At 34.9% G+C, this 27,396-nt stretch overlaps 1 protein-coding gene across 3 annotated transcripts in view; it reads right to left on the bottom strand.

Moving 5' to 3' along the window:
* Positions 1-12,959: 12,959 nt before the first annotated feature.
* Positions 12,960-27,396, bottom strand: part of CFAP299 (cilia and flagella associated protein 299) — a 601,665-nt gene continuing 587,228 nt past the window's right edge. For all 3 annotated transcript variants that reach the window (XM_027087438.1, XM_027087437.1, XM_027087436.1), the window contains one exon: positions 12,960-15,149. In XM_027087438.1, the coding sequence (XP_026943239.1) occupies positions 15,054-15,149 (96 nt within the window). In that variant the 3' untranslated portion in view covers positions 12,960-15,053. The remainder of the gene's footprint in view (positions 15,150-27,396) is intronic.

Genomic DNA, 27,396 nt, shown 5'->3' with positions numbered 1-27,396 from the left:
CAATGTTCATTGCAGCACTATTTACAATAGTCAGGACATGGAAGCAACCTAAGTGTCCATTGACAGATAAATGTATAACAAAGATGTGGCACATATATACAATGGAATATTACTCTGCCATAAAAAGAAACGAAATTGAGTTATTTGTAGTGAGGTGGATTGACCTAGAGTCTGTCATACAGAGTGAAGTAAGTCAGAAAGAGTAAAACAAATACTGTATGCTAACACATATATATGGAATCTAAAAAAAAAAAAATGTTTCTGAAGAACCTAGGGGCAGGACAGGAATAAAGATGCAGACGTAGAGAATGGACTTGAGGACACGGGGAGGGGGAAGGGTAAGCTGGGATGACGTGAGAGAATGGCATGGACATATACACTACCAAATGTAAAATAGATAGCTAGTGGGAAGCAGCCACATAGCACAGGGAGATCAGCTCGGTGCTTTGTGACCACCTAGAGGGGTGGGATAGGGAGGGTGGGAGGAAGACTCAAGAGGGAGGAGATATGGGGATATATGTATATATATAGCTGACTGACTTTGTTATAAAGCAGAACTAACACACCATTGTGAAGCAATTATAGTCCAATAAGGATGTAAAATAAACCAAAATTGGCAAATTAAAAACTAAAAATTTGGTTTATAAGCTTACTGACCTTTTGACTTTGACATGTGGTTATGACTTGCATAGTAAGCACATTTTCCCCCACTATCACATGCCAGCTATGGAATTAATAAACTGCCAAGAAAAAGCAGAAATTATTTTTCAATTTTAAATATTACTTATTACATAATGAGATTAGCAAACACCTACTTATTTGATTTCCTGAAAGAAATAACCACAACACATTACTGGCTGAATGTTCATATTTTTTGGAAGAAAATTATGCCTGAGAAGGGGAAATCTTTCAGATAATGTTCTCTTTTTCCATTATGAGCCAGTTGAAAATGAAATAAAATATCTTTTCTTAAAAATTGACTGTTTTGATCTTTAAAAATAGATATTTTAAAAATAAGAATCATCAGTGGCAAGGATTGGGAGAACCAAAAGGAAGATTTGAAAGCTGGTAGTATTCACTCAAGTATTGTCCAAAGTGTAAGAACAGAGCAAATGAAATATTAGAGAAATTGAGATCCAAACTGGTCTGGTGAGAAAGAAGTGAAAGTAAAATAAAGACTGATTCAAGGTATCAGTTACCAGGAATCCAATTCTTATGCATGTTTTCATGGGCTATTGGAGGCTGAAACCCACCAATTAGAAAACATTGCTTGATTTATGTTTATTTGCTGTTCATCATTAACTAATAATTTTCTGATTACTATGGCAGTACCATACAATTTAAAGTCTTCAAGGAGGCTGGTATTAAGTGCTATCACACTAGGAGGACTTGATGCAGTTTTCCTAACCTTATAAACACTAAATTATTAAATCTAATAGAGCCTGGAGGGAACCCCTATTAATTAAAGTCTGATAAAATGGATTGAAAAACATGTGATCGAAAGCAAACTTGTCAAACTGAAGAAAGATATGTGGTGCTTCACACACCCACTATTATGGCCTCAAGATGCAAAGGCATGATCTATACCTGTGGTTCTCAACTGCTGACGATTTTGCCAACCATGCGAGTTTTGGCAATGTCTGCAGACATTTTTTCTATTACAAGTGTGTAAGGATTGCTACTAGCTAGAGGCCAAAGCTGTTGCTGTACATCCTACAGCTCACAGAATATTCCCCTCTACAATAAAGAAGCTATTAGCCCAAAACATCAATAGTGCTGATGCTGAGAAACCCTGGTCTACATTACCTAGAGGGTTGGATAGGAGTCCTCTGCTGTCTTGTCCTCCCCTCCCCAACCTTTATTTTAAAAATAATTTCATCATTTGTCCCAATGAAGTATTTCTTGAAACATAAAGAGCAGTTGTAGCTGAAAATGCACAGGAATCTTGGAGATCCATTAGCTCTGCCTTCTATTGCCTTCTAAAAGCCTTAAGGCTTTTAACTGTAACTTCAGGGCTCTGAAGAATACAATTTAAAAACAGCCACTATGGAGAACAGTATGGAGGTTCCTTAAAAGACTAAAAATAGAACTACCATATGACCCAGCAATCCCACTCCTGGGCACATACCCTAAGAAAACCATAACTCGAAAAGATACATGCACCCCAATGTTCACTGCAGCACTATTTACAATAGCCAGGTCATGGAAGCAACCTAAATGTCCATCAGCAGAGGAATGGACAAAGAAGATGTGGTACATATATACAATGGAATATTACTCAGCCATAAAAAAGAACAAAATAATGCCATTTGCAGCAACATGGATGTACCTAGAGACTGTCATACTGAGTGAAGTGTCAGACACAGAAAGACAAATGTCATATGGTATTGCTTATATGTGGAATCTAATTTAAAAAAGGGTACAAATGAACTTATTTACAAAACAGAAGTAGAGTCACAGATGTAGAAAACAAACTTATGGTTACTGGGGATAAACTGGGAGATTGGGACTGACATATACACACTACTATGTATAAAATAGTTAAGTAATAAGAACCTGCTGTATAGCTCAGGGAACTCTACTCAGTACTCTGGCCTATATGGGAAAAGAATCTTAAAAAAAAAAAGAGTGTATATATGTATATGTATAACTACTTTGCGGTACACCGGAAACTAACAGAACATTGTAAATCAACTATACTTCAATAAAAATTAAAAAAAAAAAGCACTGCTCTCTCACATGTGTACCATTATTTTACCACTCTTAAAATAACTGCACAAGAAGAAGAAGGAATCCTTGCAGTAGTGTGTATGTATGCCCCAGGTACAAGACCCTTGAGCAGATAAGAAGAATCTTGGTAAAAGTGCATGCTGGGAATAACAATTGTCACAATATCTTTTGGTGCTTGGCATGATGAGCATAGGAGAAAGTCCTAACTCAGCCTAGGACAGATACACAATATAAATGACTGCTAAGGACAGCTGCATGCGTTCTGCTGTGGTTGAGGAACATATGTGAGTAGATAATTCAAGCAACATCCAAGTGCAGAGTGAGTGGAGACAGTGGAAATGTCACCATCTTCCAAGGTCTGGATAGATTTTACTTCATTGGACAATTAATTTAAGTGGCTAAAATTTATTGAGTATTTACTATGTGACAGATATTATTCTAAATGTGTACATTCCTTATATGACCTTTTGGAATTTGAAAATATTAAAGATAATGTAAAAAAATTATTGTGTGAACTATAAAAAACGTAATGAAGATGAATGTGCTCTAAAGGACATTAAAAGCTATTATAAGAAAAAAGAAATTAAAGCATGCAATGACCCAGCAATACATGAGATAGAGATACTAGAAATGAACTAAAAAATGGGTGAATTTATTATGATAAATTTGGGATTTTAAATTAGTGAAGAAAAAGTGAATTATTTTGAAAAATACTGGGACAAATTAATAGCTATTTCAGAAAATCATTATGTTAAATTTCCTGCATCATCCTTTACATCAAAATAAATCACAAATGTACAAAAATGTACATCTAAACAACAATAAAAGTATCAGAAGAAAAATTTTAATGTTATTACCATCTTGGAGTGGGGAAATCTTTCTGCCATTAAATGCAAAAGCTAAGCACAATTGAACTTGACTACTTAAAAATTAAATCCTTTTGCACAACAAATGTTACCATAGAAAATCAAATAACAATAAACTGAGAAAAATATTTGCATCACATATTTCAGAAAAAAAGAATTGTTTATATATCCCAAACTTTCCCAAATCAATTAGAAAATAAAGAACATCAAAATAAGAAGTAGGCAAAAATGCAAAAATACATAAAGGTATTCAATAAATACATAAAAATATGTTTAAACTCACTTATGATTAAATAAATACAATGAAACTACAATGGAAAACAAATATTTACCTATTAGTGAGGCAGATAATGAAAAGATCGCTAAGATGCAGTATCAGTGAGGAGAAAGATGCACCTTCATATGCACTTTAGGGCTATGAATTGGTGTAACATTTTGTGATTGCAATTTGATAATACCCATAAACATTTAGACATACCTTTTGACCCAGCAGTTCTATGTTCAGGAATTTCTCTTACATGTAAATTCACTCCATGGCAGAAAAATACATGAAAAAAAGATGTTAACAAAAGTATAGTTTGTGACAACAAACAGTTAAATACCATAAATACCAGACTGGTTAAAAACATTATGGCGCATTTCTACAATGGAACAGCATGTAGTACTTAGGAAGACTAAAATATGTTCATGTTCTCTTGGTCTTTGTCTTGCGTAAATAACTACAACAGCAGGCATCTTAATATTTATTGAAGTGAGTGGGTGACCTTCATTCTAAGTATGGAGCAATAAGAAGTGGCATGTAGCAATGATCCCAAGTATTTAGGGGAAAAAAAGCCACACATACATATACATGCAACCACAGACAATTTCCTGGAAAGAGAGAAAAGAAACCATTAGCAGTAGTCTTTTCTAGAGTGGACTGAGTACAAGAAAGCAGAGCCAGACCTACAGTGAGGTGAATTAGGCACCTAGGCTACAGGTTACAGGAAGCACCCTGAGATTAAGTATCTCCTTAAATTTTGTGCCCAGGCATCTAACTCACTTCACTCCCCACCCCCGACCTATGAGGGAGGGGACTTGACTTCCAGTTTTCTATTTTTCAATCCTGTTTGAGTTATTTGCCATGAGAAGGTAAATGTAATTTTGGAATTTAAAAAAAAGGAAATTACTTGATAAAATTAGAATTTAAGAATAGAGATTTCATTCTATAAAAACTCCAGTCCCTTATAAAGGTACTGAAGGTGACATTCAAGCACTTTAAAAACAGAATTGAGAACAACTATCATAAATATTGCTACAAAACTGATTTTAAATTTCAGTAAATATTATTGAAAGAGAGGATATATTAAAAATGAAAATAATATAGCCTTATACCTTAAGATTACATTAATAAGTACTGAAAAATGTTGGGAGTGGTAGTAAATTGGGCACTTATTTATCAGACAAATAAAAACAGATATAAAGTAGGGTTGGTATTTTAAATTTCAGAAAAAAATAGGATGCAGGTTAAAAAAAAAAAAGGAAATTGAAGGTTCTTTTCTTTTAGTAAAGGTAAAACCAATGCTGACAATGCCCATGAAGAACAGCAAAAGAAGAGTTTCAAAATTAATTAAACAAAAATTTTTAGATTTACAAGGAATAATAAACACTTTTTAGTAGAAAGCTTGACTATATCTCTGTTAGCCTCTGATGGGCCAAAATATATACATTCATACATATGTACATACATACGCAGATATACACATAAAACAAGAGATATAGGTACTTGGATAATATGTTAATAAAGTTTAAATGCATATTAAAACAATACTCAGTTTTTTCAACCATCTGTGGAACACTAAACTAAAAAAATAAAACTAACTCTAAGCTAAGTAACAAAAGAAAGCAATAAAATCCCCAAAGTAGGAACTATAAAGGCAAGGTTCTTTGACAACAATGCAGTAAAATTAGAAATCATGTTCACAACCTTAGACAAAAGTAATTAGGGTTACTTTGAAATTAAAAAAGGATTCAACAAAAATTTTGTGCTAAAGGCAAGTGCAAATCTACAAGTGTGGAGTACTTAATAAATAAGAAAAATGATAACACTAATTCTCAAAATTTGTTGATTGTGGCCAAAGCTGTTCTCAGAAGGAAAGATTTTGTGTTAAAAGCTTTCATTATTTTAAAAAAACAGAAATAAAAAATAAATGACTAATCACAACTCAAGGAGTTTGGGAAAAACAACAAAACATACCTAAAAAGGCATAAAGAAGGATGTGGTGAAGAATAAAAATTAAAATAAAATTAATAAGAATCAATTAAAAAATAAAATGGTAAGCTCTTTAAAACCAAATATCTTATGAATATAATTAAGGGAAAAGGTCAACACAAATTTTAAAAATAGGAATTAGATATTTGATATCACAAAAAAGTATAGAGGAAATATACTATGAAGATACTATATACTATTCTATGAAAATATATTAGAAAATTTCAATGCAGTAGATATCTGAGAAAAATTTAACATTCAAATTGTCTCAAGAAATAAAAAGCATTATTTTCTCTTATCAGAAATAATCAAAAATTTTTTGTGAAAAGCTATGAGCCATGTGGTTTTACTGTTGAGAATTATGTCAAACTTTTTAAAAAAGATAGTCAAAATTCTACATAAAAACTTTTCTCAAATATGGAAAAAGCCAACTTTGATTTTTAAAGAGTCTTTTAAAGATAGTATGAAAAAACTATACTGTATACTTTAAGAGAATGAAAAGAAAAGCCACAGATAGGGAAAAAAATATTTGCAAAGTGTATCTGGTAAAGGACTTGTGTCCAAAATATACAAAGAACACCTAAAACAATAAGGAAACAGTCCAATTAAAAAGTGGACAAAATATTTGAACAGATACCTGACCAAAGAAGATATACAGATGGAAAATAAGCATATGAAAAGATGCTCAATATCATATGTTATTAGGAAATTGCAAATTAAAACAACTGAAATACTATTACATACGTACTAGAAAGGCCAAAATCCAAAACACTGACAACACGAAATGCTGACAAGGATATAGAACAATGGGCACTGTCATTCACTGTTGGTGGTACAGCCACTTTGGTAACCAGTTTGACAGTTTCTTGCAAAGCTAAACATAGTCTTACCATATGATCCAGCAATCACAGTCCTAGATATATACCCAAATGAGTTGAAAACCTGTCCACACAAAAACCTGCACGTGGCTATTTATAGCAGATTTATACCATAACTGCCAAAACTTGGAAGCAACCAAGATGCTTCAATAGGTAAGTGGATAAATAAACTGTGGTACATCCAGACAATGGACTATCATTCAGCACTAAAAAGAAATGAGCTCTCAAGCCATGAAAAGACATGGAGGAACTTTAAATGCATATTACTAAGTGAAAGAAGCCACTCTGAAATGGCTATGTACTACATGATTCCAACTATATGACATTCTGGAAAAGGCAAAACTATAGAGACAGTAAAAAGATAAGTGGTTCCCAGAGGTTAAAGGAGATAGAGGGAGAGGGATGAGTACCTGGGCACAGGGAATATTTAGGGCTCGATATTTGGATATCTGCTTTGATAACTGTTATGGTGGATACAAAACAGTACTTATTTGTCAAAATCCATAGAACTGAATGACAGCACAAAGAATGATCCCTAATGTAAACTATGGACTTAGTTAATAATTTTTCAATTTGGTTTATTAATTGTAACAAACATAGCACATTAATGCAAGATGTTAATAACAAGGGAAGCCATGTAAGTATGGGGAGAAGAGGTATATGGAAACTATACTTTCTGCTCAATTTTTCTGTAGACCTAAAACTTATCCAAGAAAATAAATTCTATTAATTAAAAAAGTTACATAAAATTCAATATCCAGTGTCCATAAATAAACTGTTATTGACAAAGAGGAAAACTACATACATAGAAAGCACTCTCATAAATAGAATTGCAGAAATCTCAAATAATATATGAGCAAAACAATTTGGATTGTCTATTGAAGAAATAATTCAAGAAGAATTTTTACCTGGAAGACATCTCAAAATTTATACACATAGCACACTGTACAACTTAATTTTATTCATAATAATTTCAACTGATGGCAAAACTGCATTTGGAAGGAAACACTGACATCCATTCCTGGTTAAGTCTCAAAGCAGCATTAGGAATAGGAGTATATTTCCCCCAGATTAAAATATTAATATTAAATCAAGAGTCAACATCACACTAATGATTTTTAACTAAGTGTGTTGCTAGTTTCAAGAGATTTCATAGTAGATATCTCTTGGGTGTCTTCCCAACTTATGATAATCTCCCCCTCTCTAGAAACAGCCCTTGAGACATAGAGATGAACTTCTAAGTGTTATGTCTACCATCCGACCTTGACCATTGCTGACTGATGCAGTGGGGGACACCTGAGCCTCCTGTGGCTGATCAGGTTCCATCTCCTGAGAATTTGAAATTTGGGATTGACAGAGACTGGGAAGTGGATGGAGCTCTGCTTTATTTACTGACAGTGTTTGACAGAGAGGCTTCCAGAATTCTTTATTCTTTCTTTCCTGAGTCTTAGCTTTCAACCATTCCTTGGATTCTAGTATACTCCTATATCTGCTTAAATGTGTGAGATTTGTTTTTGTGGCTTGCAAACAACAACAGAAAGCCTCTGGTAACTCAGACACTAATAGGTGTTTGATGGTGAAAATGGAGAGGTGTTGATCAGTGGACAATTTGTGTGGGAACTTAAACAAACTTACAGAGCTGTCTTTATTTTGGAACTTCTCAGAGTCAATAAAATGCCACATTGTAAGTCTCTAGGAGAAATCTGTGGTATGCAATTTCTCAGTCTTATTCGACCACAGAAAATTTTAATTTTTGGAAGATACTTTAAAAAGACTAGTGTGCTACAGAACATACTTTGGGAAATACTTCCTTAGTGGTATTCCCAATAAACCAGCATGGTCATCCTCATGACTTCATATGGTTCTGGAAAGTCTTGGCCAATCCATGGAACACCTGTAACAATCTATCGGTAGCTGTAATGAGGAGGAAATCCATCCATAATAGCAGCAGCATCAGCAACAAAAATAAAAGCATAAGATCCCTCAGATTTCTTTTTAATCCAAGTTGGTGAATTTCTTGAGGGAAGCACTTATTCAGTATTGTGCCCCTGGAAGAGTATCTGGCTCACAAGAAACAAACAAATGAGTAAGTAGTGTGTCCTCTATAATTAAATAAGTAGATATTTCTTTTTAATTTCCTTGAGATTAATATAGTTTCTGGTTATTGTCGATTGTTTAAATCAGATTATTCTGGAAAATGCAATAACATTTGAGGAGGTTGGTCATAGATCAGGCAGGTTTAATTGTATAATTTCTTATCTTAGAAAGCTGTGTTATAAAGCAGGAATCACACAAAAAGAATATTCATCCAGTCACATTGCCACTGCTGCTGCTTTTCTTGCTTTTGTCACCACCAGTGAAAAGAGGAAGAATGAATTGCTACTCCAATGACTGAGTACCTTAGCATCCCAGACTTCTCCCTTTTCTCTCTCCTACACTCTCTCTCTACTCCATTGAACTGGATGCATTGTTTTGTCACAGAATGACCTGCTTTTCTGAAGATTCTCATTCATTCACAAAATTGTTATAGTTGTATTAAGGAGAACATAAATCTTCCCAGCCTGACAGTTCGATTTTAGTGGGGCTTGGCTCCCGACTGATGCTGAGTCAAGTTTCCCTTCTCTGGGCAAAAAAGAGAAGGACTTGGGGAAAAAAGAGAAGGGTGAAGGGAGGGAAGGAAAGAGGGAGGAAGAGAGAGAGGAAGAGGGAGAGGGAGGGAAAGGGGGAGAGGAAGAGAGAGAAAAGTGTGTCTGGAGAAACAGAGAGGCTGTTTCGTTGGAAAGAATAATGATGCACAGGGAAAAATACAGTAATGAGATAGAGCGGGATGTCTGATAGTGTTCAAGTGTTTGATTATGATTATTCCTGGGATGCAGGCATATTCCTTTCTTTAGTTCTGGGAGACCCCTCAGTGTTTTTATAATAAGGCTTCAAATTGGTTAGCCATCACTTGCAACTAGAGTCTTGGACAACGCACTTAAACTATCACTTGGAGAAAATTACACTTACCTAGCAAGGTTATTCTGTCCATCTGAGGGAGTCTATAAATAGATTAGAAAAACAGCAAGGAGAAATCATAGATGTTTTGTATTTTGAAGGGACCTTCAAGAGCCAAAGTCTGGAGAGATAAAGTGATTTGGCCAATTACCAACATCAGCTTGCCAAACAGTCTGGTTCTTAATGCTCTTTACTTTGTATTGCATTGCTCGATTTCTGGTTTCATTTCCTTTCTGTTGGCTAGCTCATTCTTTGGTCCTGTGTCTTTGGCCTGCTGTTCTGCTGATTCTCACATTCATTTCACATATTCCATTTCCTTGGCCCTGCATTCAACCATTAACTTCAAGTTAAAATTACTTTCTTCGTGTACCCTGGACTCAGGCACAGCAGCTTTCTAATTGCTCTCTCTTCTTTACTGGGTAAAAGTCAACCTAATGAGCTTCCATAAAAGGAATTTCCACTTACTAATAGTTGCATTAGTTTGACCTCAGTACTGCGACCACAGAGCAAGGTAAGATGTGAGAGATAAGCTCAACAAAATGGGATGTTATTTAAACATTTATAGGAATTGTGGCTCTGTTGACAGAAAGAATATGAAAAAAAATCAGAAATAGAATGAAACCTTGAATATCAGTCAACCTGGGTGGGTGCTGCAAACTTAAATCAGGCTACAAAACTAGGCAATATGACATCTGAATCCAAGGCCATCCACATTTAAAAGACATGAACCTCAGAAGGAACCCTCAGAAGTCTAGACTTGGCTTAGCATTGAACGAGACATTCTAATCATGAGAATGTCCTGGGTATTTGTAGTCCACAACCTGTGTTATGGGCCAAATTGTGCCCAAACTCATAGCTAAAGCTCCACCCCGCCCCCCCCACCCCACCCCTGGTACCTCAGAATGTGATTGTACTTTGAGAAAGGGTGTGTAAAGAGGTAACTGAGTTAAAATGACGTCATTATGGTGGATTCTAATCCAATCTGACTGTTGTTCTCACAAGAATAAGAAATTTTGACACATGGAGAGACACCAGGGACGCCTGCACAGAGGAAAGACCATGCAAAGAACAGCAAGAAGCATGCCGTCTGCAAGCCAAGGAGAGAGGCCTCAGAAGAAACCAAACTTGTTGATAACTTGATCTTGGACTTACAGTCTCCAGAAGTGTCAGAACATAAATTTCTGTTGTTTCAGCCACCCAGTCTGTGGTATTTTCTTATGGAAGCCCTAGCAAACAAAAACATCCCATAACCTAACTCAAATCTCTGTTCAGTATTTACTATCATTAAATTCAGTTCAGAAGGTAAAGTAAAAATTACTTGTGATGACATAATTAATTTTTGTGTCTTAAACCATGGGACTAAATATAGGAATAATCTGTAAATATACAAAGTATTTTAAATACCTACACTTAAAAATATTTAAAATAGTTAAAACATTTAAGAAACACTGGCATATTAGAGGATAGAGTATTTAATATGTAAGCATTATTTTTCCAGTTTAAAATGTTTACAAAACAGAAACAGACTCACAGGCATAGAAAACAAATTCAGTTAAGTCCCCTACACACGAACAAGTTCCGTTCCGAGAGTGCGTTTTTAAGTCCAACAAAGTTAGTCTAGGTACCCAACCAACACAACTGGCTATATAGTATTGTACTGTAATAGGTTTACAATACTTTTCATACAAATAATACATAAAAAACAAACAAACACAAAAAATAAAGAAAACATTTTAAATCTCACAGTACAGTACCTTGAAAAGTACAGTAGTACAGTACAACAGCTGGCATCCAGGGGCTGGCATCGAGTGAACAGGCAAGAAGAGTTACTGACTGGACGAGGGGGAGGAGGTGGGAGATGGTAGAGCTGAAGGATCGTCAGCAACAGGAGACGGAGGGCAAGCTGCAATTTCACTCACGCCTGATGTTGATGGCACAGGTTCTGGTTCCTTGCTGGATTCTATTCTTTCTACTCTCTTGAAAAAATGACCCAGTGATGTCTGGATAGTAGCTCTTTTTTTCTCATCATAGATGACATGGTAGCACTGGATTGCATTCTGAACCTTGCAGAAGGTTGCATTGCTTCAACCTTTGTGTACCATTCTACTTTCGGGTCCTGTGCCTCAAAAACTAACAGTACCTCCTCAAATGAAGAAAATCCCCTAGCCATTTGTTGTGTCGTGAATCTCTTCAGTTCTTCAGTTACTTCTTCTTCCTCTTGTCTCTCTTACTCCTTGCTATGCACAGCAAGTTCCATTGTTATCGCTTGGCGTTTCTTAGCAGTACCAGCTACATCACCGCTGCTTTTACGCTTGATTCTGGACATCCTGGGCTTGAAATAAAGATACTGTACTACTGTACTCTATACAGTTCTGTACAGTAAAGTACACAAAAGCACAACCACTTGTAGAGGATGCACACATATGACAATGTACGCCAGGCACGTGAACTAACTTACGTGATTGGAGATGTGAACGTACTTTCACATCTTTGAAAGTTTGCAACTGAAGGTTTGTATGTAGGGGACTTACTGTTTATGGTTACAAAGGGGAAAGGAATGGGGAGGGGAGGGATAAATTAGGAGTATGGGATTAACAGATGCAAACTACTGTACATGAAATAGATCAGCAATAGGATTTACTGTATAGCACAGGGAATTACATTCAATATATTGCAATAACCTATAATGGAAAATAATATGAAAAGTATCTATAACTGAATCACTTTGCTGTACACCTGAAACTAATGCAACATTGCAAATCAACTATACTTCAATAAAAAAAAGAAAAAATATCTAAATTAGATCAGCTGAGAGGCAGCTCCTAGAAAAAAGGGATTAAGAGAAATTTAAATCTTGATAGAAGTTACTTTTATTTAAAAATAAAATAAAATGTGATATTTGAATAGTTAATTCAGACTATTTTAAATTGAAATTTTATAAATTTATGAACTATATTTAAACTTTAAGAGAACATGAATCATTACAATTTTAATTTATTAAATTTATGACAGCTTTTTAAATGTGTATGAAAGCTTATTTGTTACTTGGAAATTTGAATTCATTAGAAAATTGAATGTAATGAAGTTCATAAATAAAATTTAAAATGTTTAAAGGAATTTAGTTAACTGAACTATGGAAGAAATAAAAGTGATTGCTAAAATTTCATCAAATCTATAGATAGAACCAACTAATTTGTGTACATACTTAAAATATAAGTAGAGTTTTGAACTGATAAATATAATAAATCAAATTATTTTATTTCAAAAACAATCTCAGACTTACAGAAAAGCTGCAAGTACAGCACAAATAATTTTTCCCCATAAAATTTTATAAATAATTTGCTGACATGATGCCCTTTGACTCCCAAATGCTTTAGTGTAATTTCCTACGATCAAGGACATTTTCTAATATAACCACAACATAATCATCAAAATCAGGACATAAACATTTTTATATTACTACCATCTAATCTTCAGAAATCATTCAATTTTCACCAGTTGTCCCCAAATTCCCTTTATACGGTACGAATGAAACTCAGAGTCTTGTGTTGCATTTGATTATCATGTCTCTCTAGTCTCACTCAATCTGGGACAATTTCTCAGTCTTCTACTTTGATGATCTTGACACTTTTGAAGACGTCAAGCCGGTTATTTTGTTTAATGTCCTTGGATTTGTGTTTGTCTGTGTTTTCTCTTGATTAGATTCAGGTTATGCAACTTTGGCAGGATTATTACAAAAGGGATGCTGAGTTCCTCTGTTGCATCTTCTTCGGTGGGGAACAAATTCAGTTCACCTCATTACTAATCATATTCTCTCTGATCACTTATGAAAGTGGTGTCTTTCAGGCTTTTCCATTTTTCCCTCTCTAATTAATAAGTATTTTATGTGAGATACTATGTAAATATCCCATTCCTCATCAATTACTCATTTACATAGATCAGTATAGACTCATGGTTCCCTATTTTATGCCTGTTGTTATCAGTATTTATTTTGATGCTCAAACTGTCCCAGATTTGGCCAGTGGGAACACTTTCAAGGTGGATTCTGTGTCCTTTTGATAAGTCCCCTTCATTTTTCCAGAACTGTTTTGCTTTCTGGCACAGATTCCAGACTCTTTTATTTTCCCTGCCTCAGCCCTGGAATCAGTCATTTTTCTAAGGATCCCTTCTTCCCTTTGGCAGAAAATGGTGTTGAGAAACTAAGATCTGGGTGCTAGGTGTGCTGTGCTCACTGATATTGGGTGCTGCTGCTCCAAGGCCCTCTCAGTGGATGGAGCATTGGAATATGCAGACATACACACATTAACATATATTCTGTACCTGTTGTATATATTGAAAATGATGAGATCACACCAATATATCCAATTCTAATTTAACACCACTCTACTCACCTAGACTGAGATCTGACATCTCGTGCCAGACCATCACCTCCACCATGAATACAGCCTTGTCACCCCATTGCAACCAGGGAATTCCTGCTCCGGGATCTCCCACCCCCATACCCACACTGAGCAGACTTCTACCTTGCTTGGCTCCACCTAATTGCTTTAGAACTGGATTGTTTAGAAAGGGAAGAAAGACAATGGGAAGGAGAAGAGGAAGAGCCAAATATGAATCTTAAATCACAAATGGCCTCTGAACATCTTTTCTGCACAAAAGTCACCTACAGGGTTATATTAGGAAAACATGTTCTTCACTCTTCTGAGGTCCTCATTTCTCTAAAATCTTCTGGTTTCCTTTAAATTTCATTTTCTCAGCTTTATTGTCATGGGGTTCATATTGTCCAGGCACATAAACATATCAAACACTTCAATCATTTTATACATCATCTCATGGGATATTTCAGATTATATTTACTCATGTAGTGCTACTAAAAACCTTGTATTTATATTTCCTTATGCCTGTCTTCCAGTGATTTCGGGAGCTAGCACTGCCATGTGGTATAAGGCTTGGCCTGCTATATTTGGCAATAGTAGGACCCAGAACATTTTTGGAACATTTGGAAACACGTGGAAAATCTGAGGTACAAAAGAAGTCACTAATTACTATATCTTTGAAATAGCCATAAGATTTTTTCCCATGAACTACTGCAATCAGCTTCAGTGTTTAGGGGGAAAAAAATTTAGAAAAACCTCAAATCAGATTAAGAAGTTATTTGTACCACAAAACAGATAATCAAGATCATGATTTTCTTTCTAATTTCTTTATCAACTTTTATTATTCTGATTTGCCTTATAGCTACAGGACTCATTTATTATTCTAATTTGCTTCTGGTTATAGGAGTCATTTAAATTTAGCAAACCATTAGGAAACCATCTAACATGTTGGTAGTTAAGTCTTTCTTCTGGAAACGTGGTCAAAAATGACAGCTTGTATGTAGAGCTCTGTCTGGATAGGGGTTCTAGTAGAGTTGTCACCTGGTTGAGCCTAAAATACATAAATCATATCGTTAATCAGTCCAGTCCATGTAAATAATTAGCATTAAATGAATTTTCTTCATGCTTCAATGTTGCAGCAAACAGAACTAAGAAGGCTGTGGCCATGGAGATATGTTTGTGTTTCCCCCCAGATTCTTTTTCTCAGGAGCAGTAATAATTCCAATCAGGAGCTTTGAGGCCCTGGGTTGTGACATTACTGAAAATATCTAGGATCAAAGCAGTGTTCCCCAGGTTCATGCTTGTCTAGACTCTGCTGAACCCCATGGGTCACTAACTCTGCAAAGTTCCCAGGGGAGGGTTTTGTAAACACATGTGATTGCAGGGTAGTAAGGCAAAAAGAATGCTATCTTGATTTCAAGTTTGTCAAATAAAAATGTCTCAAGTTTGGAACTGGTTCAGACTAGTGTAACTAACTACCTGTCCCTGGTGGGTTTCATAAAAAATTTCTTATCAGTTTAAAAACTATTTGATCTACTTTTTTTCCCCTTTGTATTGTAATCTGTGAAAAAAGGTTTGGTCCTTTTGCCTTTATTCACGATAGTCTGTCATGCTTACAGGCTCCTAGGGAATGCCTATGGGGGCAAGTGTTCACTAATGTGGTACTGGTAAGAGAAAACAGATGCTAAACGAGTCAGACAATATCTACAATTGCAAAATATTAGTCATTGGGCCTTTTCTATATTTAAAGTACAAAAGAATGATGTTACTCGCTCTCTCTCTTTCTCTTGTAGGAAGAGATGATAAGAAATTTAGATCTGGGACTAGAGAGAAGCTTTGATATTGCCTTTTCCCCATAGTATTCATTTTCTTACACTAGTGAGAAAGAATATATTTGACCCATCTTTGGTTAAATAGAGTTTGTAAAATTGTAAAGATTTTGAAATGGGTAAAACAAAAGGAGTGGGTGTCTCGAGTGGCTTACCCGTCCACGTTTTTGTGCCATTTTACAAATCTTTAAGTTGGAGAGAACTGATAATAATGCAATATATTCTTGTCTACAAAGATGCAAATTAATTGCGCCCAGTGGCATGCAATTGATTATTGCCCTGTATTGGGACCTGCTTTGTACCAATTTGTAAATTAATTTTACATATTTTCCTTTTTGCTATTTTTGCGTTTTGTGTTTTCGGAACTTTTACAATGAATAAATTATTCCCTATTGGTGACAACAATGATTCGAAATTTGATTTTACGTCTTAACCTTAGTGATCTCTGTAAATAGATGAATAGATCACCGAGATTTATTCTTTCTTGAGGGAGAGATAACAGAGAATCTGATTTGTTAGCAGTTTTTCTTTATTTGTTTACTTGTCTACTTTGAAGAAATTAAGAATCCCATGTGCATCAGGAAAGAGGACAACTCTTTGATATATGGACTGGTAACTTCTTTGCATTTACTTTTGAACTGCGGCTAATGTTTAGATTTGAAGCTATACGTTCCCTACATGTCTGTGTGTATATATGCTTAGAATTCAGAAAGGCCTTTACATCTTTATGTGTGAGTATATAATATTTTCCTATCTCTGGAGGAATTCATAAATTAGATTTAAAAGTCTCCTAAATTAAAGAAACTCTGTTCTGATTGGCCTATAGAGTTCTTATACAAGTAAGTTCTTATGTAAGTCAAATATTTATAAACTTCCAGGAAAATACGGAAATTAAAGTTTGGATACTTTAAATGTGCTATCCTTAAAAAGTTATTCTCACAGAAATGTTTAAACAACTTAAGGTCATATAATTGAGATAAATATTTGGTAAATCAGACTACTGTAATAATTTTGGTTTAATGCAAACAGCTTGTCCTCTGATTTATCAATGTCAGGTATAACATAAGCATATACATTTTATTCTACTGTACTTGGGTTTACTTTTTTTTAACTTATTGAGATATACTGGTCAAATAAGCTAACGTTACTCCGACACAATCTTTAAGATAATGAGAAATGTAAGTCTGTATTCAACAAAATCAAATCATTTTTCTGACAACTTTATGTCAACAGTAATTTTGTTTTTGACTATGTCAGCTTGAATATAATTCCCCAGATCTTTAAGTAATATAAAAACTTAGGGCTTCCCTGGTGGCGCAGTTGTTGAGAGTCCGCTTGCCGATGCAGGGGACACGGGTTCGTGCCCCGGTCTGGGAAGATCCCACATGCCGCGGGGCGGCTAGGCCCGTGAGCCATGGCCGCTGAGCCTGCGCGTCCGGAGCCTGTGCTCCACGACGGGAGAGGCCACATAATGAATATTCATATGATATCCAGATAGTTTCTAATTATGATAGAATACTGAAAATTTGATGCCTAATTATTAGGAATAATTTTAAGTTTATATACTTTGCTTATATCCAATGGAAAGTTCCTATCTTGGGTCATGTTAATGAACTGTTCATTTTGTCTCTTTAAAAAGATCTGTGTATGGCTGTACAAAGATGTAATATAAACTTTGCTTGTCTGTTAAAATGCTTTTAGGAGACAGACAGTACTTAGTTATCCACCTCTAGTTTTCTCTATGAAATAGAAGTTACTTTGGTTAAAAATCACAATTAATATGAACGGTTGAGACTACATCATAAGCAATAGGGACAGACTAATACCACTGTCTCTTTGCTTTTGTGTTTCAAAGAGAAAGTAGTTATATCCTATAGTGGAGGCTTTATAACAGTATATAGTAGTAATTATACATATCTATATACACATATAACACATTTATATATAACTTATACATTTATATATTTATAATTTATAAATATAATTTATATAATTTTTATATATTTATAATTTATATATGTTTATATATATAAAGTCACTATTATAGGAACTTCCCTGATGGCTCAGTGGATAAGAATCTGCCTGCCAATGCAGGGGACACGGGTTTGATCCTTGGTCCGGGAAGATCCTCCATGCAGCGGAACAGCTAAGCCTGTACACTACAACTACTGAGCCTGTGCTCTACAGCCCGCAAGCCACAACTACTGAGCCCATGTACGTACCACAACTATTGAAGCCTGTGCTCTGCAACAAGAGAAGCCACCACAAGGAGAAGCCTGTGCACGGCAACGAAGAGTAGCCCCTGCTTGACGCAACTAGAGAAAGGCCGTGCGCAGCAACAAAGACCCAACGTAGCCAAAAATAAATAAAGTTAAATCTTTAAAAAAAATCACTGCTATACACCGTTATAATTATACACAATATATATTAAACATAACTATATAATGTATATATAGTAGTGCTTTTCAGGCTTTTCTTTTTTTCTCTTTTGTTCTATCTCAGAACCTCTGTAAAATCTTGGGACTTACTGAAGACCACAAAGAAATTTTATGTGGATTATAACTGTCAATATTTACCATACTGGAAGTGGAAATTGAGCAAATTTAAAATACTGATTCATTTGATTATAGCTATGATGAATATAATTGAAATGTTAACAGAAATGACATCTTACTATTAATATAAAAATTATTTTGAGTTCATGGATCTCCTGAGAATTGCTGTGATACGAAAAAGCAAAATGAAGGACAAAATTTGGAAGTAAATTTTCCTTTCCTTGGTTTATAGTACTTGAGTCTGAATAGAAGTGATGAAATGTGCTAAAATTTTAGTTAAGTTTGTCCTGTCTTGATGGACTTGATTACTGGCTAATTCCTTTGCCTACTATATGAAAGTCTTTTCTTTTCTTTTTTTTTGTACCTTCTGTGTAATCTGTCTAGGTAGCAAATTGTGTCTTACAAGAATAGTTTTCTGTCCTTTATGATGAATTTATTATATCCTTGATTGTTTAAGAAAGAAAAAAATAAGAAACAAATAAAAGAAAACAAAGAACAAAAATTCCTCACTTATAAAGAGCTAAGGTTCTTTACAATCATGTTAATGTAATGTTTATTTTTAAATGTTTTATTGTCTTAAATGTTTAATTAGTTAACTCAGTATTATTTTTTGTAGCACCCTGATACTATCTTAATCAAGTGTCCAAATATCTTCTGATAATTTTTTTCCTGATTTTTGACTTTCCATAACTGGATCCTAAGTATAGAAAAATTAAATAAAACCTTCCAGATATATTTTACACCAGAAGCTATATTTGCGATTTCCCAGAGGGCCCCTGGAAAAATCACAAAGATTTATTTTTTCACCTTTGAAAAGAGGTGCCAGAAAGAATTAGATTTTTCTGTAGAATTCTGTGGGAAGAGTTGTTAAATCAGAAGAGATGCTCAGCCTTGCCGAGGTTAGATTTGTATAGGTATAATGTTATTAACATAAATATTTCAGATATTTTGTGTGCTTTTGGGGAAGTCCCTGGAGTTATGTCATTGCCCTTCTTGTCTTATAATATGGCTTTACCCGCAGGGAAAACACTGATTGCAACTCTTAGGAATATTTCCATCAGGTTTTGTTGTATTTAGCAGAGTTCTGGTGGTACTGAGCCTGATGATATTAGACAACAGTAGTATAATGTTATCTGTCATAATTTCAGCTCTTCTTTTTTTTTTTTTTTTGCGGTACGCGGGCCTCTCACCGCTGCGGCCCCTCCCGCTGCGGAGCACAGGCTCCGGACACGCAAGCTAAGCGGCCGGGCCTAGCCGCTCTGCAGCACGTGGGATCCTCCCGGACGAGGGCTCGAACCCATGTCCCCTGCATCTGCAGGCGGACTCCCAACCACTGCGCCACCAGGGAAGCCCTCAGCTCTTCTTTTTAAAGATACAAATGTTTAGGTCTTACTGCAGACTTACTGAACCTCTTACTTGATGTTCCTGTTATAAACAATTATATCTCAGGATTATTTTACGTCATATCTCAATAGTTCTTCCTCTATAAAATTATTTTCATCCATTTTTCTGAATCAAGTACAGCACTCACAAACTTCTTTTAAAATAAATTTAATCATTATCCTTAGATGGTTTGTCATATTTTTTTTTTGCAGGGGGCAGGGAATGGCTTTATCATCTTTGTTTTGCATACCACAGAAAGCACTAACCATTTTGTTTTCTGCATTATTCTTATTATGAACCCTCATCAGACTGTTCACATTTGAAAATTATTAGTAATAAATCACTCAGACATTTTAAGTCCCTATCACCTACAGATGGTATTGTTTTACTCTGATGCTTTCTTGAAGTCTCTCTTATAGTTACAGGTGAGAATCTGTGTCTTCAACTAAGAAGAAAAGTGTCAGAGTATTGTAGAAAAGAACTATACCAGGTACTTCAATTATTGACACTTCAAAGCTGAGCTGACATAGATTAGACAACTTCCAAACTGCACCGCCGATTTCCAGGTCCTGTTTTGGCCAAACGAGAGGACTGCATAGGACAGCTAACCAAAGATCCAGTGGAGCAGGAATCAATTATAATAAGACTGAACGAACTAATAAGAGAAATTATATTGTGGCTATTTGTCTGGAATATTCTTGATATTCTTTTAAGCTTCTATTTTCAGATATATAAGAACTACCCTATCTCTCTCTTGTTAAGCAATATGTAACCCATTGCAATTTAGTAAAGTCTGCTTTTGTAAATTGAAGTGAAACATTTTAAAATGATATCTGATTCCCACTTCTCTTCCAGGATTCAGAAATTTATATTAAGTCTCCTTACTTTCCACGGCCATTTAGTTATTTGCATAGGTTCAATAATGCACTGTCATCTATAATTGTACATAATATAATTGTACAAATTATAAAATCAGGGCCTTGACTAGAATGTCATACTTGAAAATAATGCTTATTTAATCAGGTAGAAACAGCCACTCTTTTCAGGGATTAAGTTTGACTTTACTTATGGAAGCAATGTCTATGAAGCCTTGGCCTATTTCTTGACTTAAAAAGTCCAAGAATATTATATATTCTGTGTAACTAACTTGAGCATTCCTTGGGCTTGGTTTCCTAGCCTCAGGTCAACAAATAATAGAGGTTTTTAAAAATCCAATTTGAGAGTTCTTATGAAAATTTCCAAGCACAGTTTAATTTAGTCAAAATTGTATGGATTTAGGGTTTACATGGGCAACTTAAGGTGTCCAATATGGTAAATAAAATTTTTACTTCACCTATGTAAAAATCAGTCAACTCTAATGAGACCAGCTTTATTTTATAAGAATAATCTTTCTTTGAAATTATTATGATAAAAAGAGGGGAGGAGACTGTCAGGGAAAATTGTGATAGACTGTGAAAGGGCAAAAAACAAATGGTGACTATCTTGACTACTCACTAATTTAGGTTTTCTCATCTTTGATTGATATTACAACTCTGTAAGTGGTAGAAATCTGATAATAATGCAAATACTTCTTGTCTGTATAAATGCAAAGCAGTTGCGTTTGATGGACTGCAACTAAGTTTTGCACTGATTTTGATAGACCAATTTTGCATCTAGTTGTAAATTCATTTCAAAATTTCTTTTTCCCTTTATACGTCTCTACTCTGAATTCTTCTTGGAATCAATAGTAACATCTACCAGTTCCTCATTAATTAATGAGTTAAAAGTCTTTGATACATGCTCATTTTATATCTATAAACTTAATGATAGATAACAAGAATGCTAGAAATAATCTCACATATACAACAACAACAACAAACAATGCAGTTGGTTGAGAAAATTCTGCACTTAGAAAACTCTGACTCCAAGTTCACAGCACTGTAAGGACTTGCTAAAAGACTTCTGCCTGAAGTCACTACTAGGTCCCAGGAGAGATGGGGACTCCAAGCCAAATATAAAATATGAGTAAAACAAGACACTGGGATAAGATCATTGGTTATAAATTGCTGAAAAAGAATAATTGACCAAACAAAGTAAAAAGACCCTAAACTTACTCTACAAAATCTGAGAAAAGTTATAGATTTAAATGTATAGAGGAAACCATAAACCAATCTACAAGAAAATATCATTAAGTACTTGCCCATTCTTAGTATGGGAATCTTTTTAAACATAGAAACATGGGAAGAAATCAGAAAGGGGAATCAATAGTTTGGACTATATAAAATTTAAAATTTGTATGCCAAAAATACTATAAATGTGAAAAGATAGATATGTAAATTAGAATGTGTCACGAAGAAATACGAAAGCCAAAGATTTTCTACCTTTCATACTTTAAATTTAATGGAAAAAAAAAACAACCCTACTAAAACTCCATAGAAAAGCGTGTAGAGGGCAATATACTAACATGCATGTGAAAGAAATGTTCATCCCTGATAATAATTGAAAATGAAAATCAAAGTGACCCTCAATTAATCTGAACTATAAAATTAACAAAGCTTCAAAAGTATGCAAAATAAATAGAGCATGGTTTGGGGGCAGTCTTAAACAGTTCAGGTATAATTGTAAATTGATATGGGTTAACTGCCAAGTGATTTGACAATATCTCTCTAAAGCTTTACCATGTATGTATCTTTTGACTAAGCAATTTCCTTTTTAGGAGTCCATCTTAAAGAAAAAAATCAGAAGCTTGTTTATAGAGAGTTGTTATTTAAACCTAGGGAGAAAAACAGAAACCAACCTAAATGTCCATCAGTGGGAAATCCTTATATAAATGATGAGTACTTTACAGGGTAGAATATTGTTTTACAGCTTGCTTTTTCCATTTAATAGTGTAAATAAACATCTATCCATATTAGCACATCAACTTCAATAAGTATAGCTTTAACTCATTTTTAAAGCTGCTTCATACTATTTCACTGTGATGATGTATCATAATTTATTTAATCATTGCCCAGTCATGGACATATGGATTATATCCAGTTTTTAACTATTCCAATAAAAAAATGAAATTCTTTTAGAACTTTCATTTTTTTCTAAGTTGATACACCATCAGGAAACAATATCTATTCACAGAGCACCTATCCAATAGCACATTAAACACGTTCTCTCATTTAATCAGCACAACAGCCTTGTGTAAAATGGTTGTTTTTTACAGATTTAACAGATGAGAAAACCGAGGTAGAGAAGTGCTCCAAAGGGGTTAAGTAATTTGCCTTAATCACGAAGTGGATAAGATCTATTTAACTCCAACTCATTTTACCTATTGCCCCTCTTAAACAGCTTTTCCCTGCCTGAGTCCTGGTGGTTATTCCCCACACTTTCCCACTTGTCCTGTTGTTCTTCTAGCCCCTTTCAATTGATCCCAGGCATTTTGGAGAGCCCTTAGGTCTTCAGTTCTCAAATGGAATTCATTAAGAGACTTAGACAGGTCTTGTGAATATCCTAAACTATTATTATATTACTCTGTGTGTGGCCCCATGTGTGCATTTTCTTTTCTGAGCAAATCCATAAAATGTATCAAATTGTTAAAATAAGTTGTGTTTCCCAAAAGGTTAAGAACCTATTCTCTGGAGAGCAGCCTCACGTGCTTGTTAAGGCAGTGTTCTGGGTTACCAAGTTGGGGCTGCCATTTGTTTGTTTGTTTTATTGTGTTTTTTACTCTTGCTTCAGCTATTTGAGGCTATGTGTATCACTGAGGCCACCAATATTTATGCTGAAGACATCCCAAGCAGCAATAACCATTTAGAAGTTATCAACATGAGATTTTTCTCTCTTGCCAATGGACTTGATCACTATTCATGCTAGTGTGTTCCATGTTCCAATATATTTCAATATCCCTCGACCTGCTTTAGGATTTTAGTGACTCAGAAACTGTAAGCACCTGCTGGGGTGGTGAATCGTTAAGGAGCTGACTATGTGTTCAACTGTTGAGACCCAGAAGAAATCATGCTCTCTTTGAATTAGAAATGATCCATTAACTGTGGTCTTGCACCAATAATGACTCCACGCCTGACTCTGTGTTTCTGGTGCCTGCTTCTCTATCATTAGTTATCAGTCTTTGAAATCATGAAGGAAACAATTATTTTGTTCTTATTTAAACCTTTCATTTAGCCAAGAAACTAACCTTCCACTCTTTCCTTCCTTTCCTGATTTGTGATAAATTTTGCAAAAAAGTGAGCATGAATTGGGGCTAAAGCTCTCTTCCTCAAATTTCTCCATTCTCATTTCTGTTTTGGCCTGTTTTACCATTGGCATAATGTTTGATTAGGCTTTCCTAGTCAGAGGCTTAAAACAATTTTCCTTTGTCGTGTACGTTTTATTGAAATATGTACTTTTCTTTTCACAGCAGATATTCAACTTGGACAGTGAAGGGTTATCATTCATACTTTCATTACTAAGCATTGATATATATTATATAATTTAAAATTATATATTTATTTTTTTTCTTTCCTCCAGCTCACCTTTTCTGTGCTACACTTTATATATGAGTTCATATATTGGACACTTAACAACAATGTGCTTATCTCTAGGGGTTGTTGCATAATACTGCATAAAAATTAAAATCAGTTTTCCAGGTTGAGAAGAGGTCATCACATTTAAGCTTTAGGAGTTTTAATTCATAAAAACCAAGCTCTGTTGTGTAATTTTTAATGTATTCCTCAAGGCCATTGATTTTAGCAGTTAGTTGAGTAAATACTTAATTTATATGTGGTGGACTTTCAGTTCAGGTATACCAGGTGATTGCCCAGGGGAGAAAATGTTTAAAAGCTTCTTAGTATGTGGGTGTTTGAGGGCTATAATCAACCAAACATTCAATAATTTGGGCAGCAAAACCAGAAAGTTGGCAAGGCCTCCGCTTTAGTTAATAACTGTGACTGTGCCACTGTTAAAAAGCAACTTTTACAAGAGCTCTCTGAGGAAAATCCAGGAGCCAAAAAAGTGGTGCTGGTGATTCAGTAAGTATCCCTTGCCCCATTAATTCAAGTTTGTGTGGAGTTGAGGGAACGCTGTTGGAGACTGAAGAAATCATAGCTTCTCTTAAACCTATTCTAGTCAATATGGGTTCTTTTTAAAACTATCCAATAGGAAGTATACCTTGGCCCTGTAAAAAGACAGACTGTAAAACTGAGGACCTTCAGTGAGGGTGGAGCTTCAAGAGAATAAATTCGAACCATCTGCGGAAAGGATGTAGGAATGTTATGGGCCACCATTTTGAGAAGAGAAATTTCAGCCTGTGACAGGCTCCAGATGATTTTAACATAGTCAATGAACGGGGAGGCAGAATTAGGAGGCAATTAACACCTTTCCTACTAATAGTAGCAAGTGTTTGGGTGGGGGGTTGCGGAACAGAGGAGAGAGGAGCTGTGAGGAGGTATTGCTGGAATCGTCCTCTAAATTCAGCAAACAAACAAGCAAAACCCCCCAAAACAAAAACATATGTTTTCATTAGTAGAAGTTATTTTTAATTTTAAACGTTGTTCACTAGATATTGTTTTGCTCGTAGAAAAAGAAAGTAAAATGTGGCTTTTTGATTTTTTGTGTCTTTTTGCATCTGTATCATATACGATAATGACTATACATTCATTTTAAAAAATAATAAAATACCAAGAACCTAACACAGCGCCATTGCCCTGGACACCTAGAATCAGCACTCCAAAGTTCAGCAAAGGACCCCCAGGGTTAACTCACCTACCAAGGACAGAAAAGCACCAGAGTCAATTACTCTGGCAATTTTCAACTCTTTGAAAATAGCATTAACTCTACATATGTTTCAAATGTCTAAGATCCTAAAATAGTTTAAAGTTAACCTCAAAAGTTTCCAGGATATTTTTGGCCCTCCTATTCATTTCTTTAGCAAATATTTAATATTCAGTTTATTCATTCCACAGATGTTTACTAAGCACCTGCCATATGCTAGCACTAGAGACCAGAAAGGGTTTCTGCCCTACGTTTCAGTTTATGCTTTATAAGTCTCTGTCATGTATGTTTCATATAAACCTCTGGGCAAACCTACATGACAAAATGATTCTTGATGAGGCCACGACAGCAAGAATGAGTACCATCACCCTTATTCTATAATGATCCAAATAAGGAAGGAAAAATAGCGGCGATTTATCGGTGGAAGCATCTACTGCGGTCATTCATATTACTGTGGAGGTTATCCAGAAGCCTTTGCTGTACGGTTTGTACTTTGTAGTCAGTTTGTGCAGTCTCAGGAATGTGTAATTTAGACTACTTAAAATTAATACTGTTGACTTAAAAGGTGTTTTAGAGGAATGAAGTTTGATTACCTTATGGACATATGGTAAGGTGAAACAATAGCTAATGATATATCACTATGAAAAGCAGTATATATCAAATCCAGCTAATCTTTAAGCTCACCTGAGGAGACATTTAAAAATACTCTTGGGCATATATCTGGAGAAAACCATAATTCAAAAAGACATATGCACCCCAATGTTCACTGCAGCACCGTTTACAATAGTCAAGACATGGAAGCAACCTAAATATCCACTGGCTGATGAATGGATAAAGAAGATGTGGTGTATATATATATATATATATATATATATATAATGGAATACTATTCAGCCATAAAAAAAGAATGAAATATTGCCATTTGCTGCAACACAGATGAACTTAGAGATTATCATACTAAGTGAAATAAGTCAGACAGAAGACAAATATCATATGATATCATTTATATCTGGAATCTAAAAAAATGATACAAATGCACTTATTTACAAAACAGAAATAGACTCACAGGCATAGAAAACAAACTTATGGTTACCAAAGGGGACAGGTAAGGTGGGGCATAAATAAGGAATTTGGGAGTAACATATACACACTACTACAAACAAAACAGAGAAACAACAAGGACCTACTGTATAACAAAGGGAACTATACTCAATGTTTTGTAATGACCTATATGGGAAAAGAATCTGAAAAAGAAAAAAAAAATAAATGTAGAACTGAATCACTTTGCTATACACCTGAAACTAACACAACATTGTAAATCAACTATACTCTAATAAAATAAAATATTAAAAAAATACAAATTCTTGGGCCTTGCCACAGACCTATGCAGTTTGAACCTCTAGGGGGTGGAGCTTAGTGTTCTCCTGATTGGCTGGTGTGAGGAGAGAGGAAGGGGAAATGCTATATAGAAGTGAAGGAAATTGCTACTAATCAAGCCATGGTGGGCTGGATGTTGATGAAGAGCTCTTGTGATAACAGTTTGCATTCCAAAGTAGCACATTTTTATGTTTGAACAGTTGTGATTTTCAAAAAGGGGAGACTGGGTTGGGGAGCGCCTGCTGTATAGACAGGAGTATTGATATGTGAAGAGAAAAGAAATACATCCTGCTAAATCAATGCACGGTCTGCATTGCATATTGTCCCAGTTCTGTGACACTCAGGGTGAACTAGAAAGGTTTATGCTATAATAATGTCTTTTGTTTCAATTTCTTACATCTAATAGAAACCACACATC

This window comes from Aethalodelphis obliquidens, unplaced genomic scaffold (genome assembly GCF_003676395.1).
Source record: "Aethalodelphis obliquidens isolate GAN/ISIS:26980383/991018 unplaced genomic scaffold, ASM367639v1 scaffold59, whole genome shotgun sequence".
NCBI lineage: Eukaryota > Metazoa > Chordata > Mammalia > Artiodactyla > Delphinidae > Aethalodelphis > Aethalodelphis obliquidens.
This window is presented reverse-complemented; position numbering and strand designations above follow the sequence as displayed.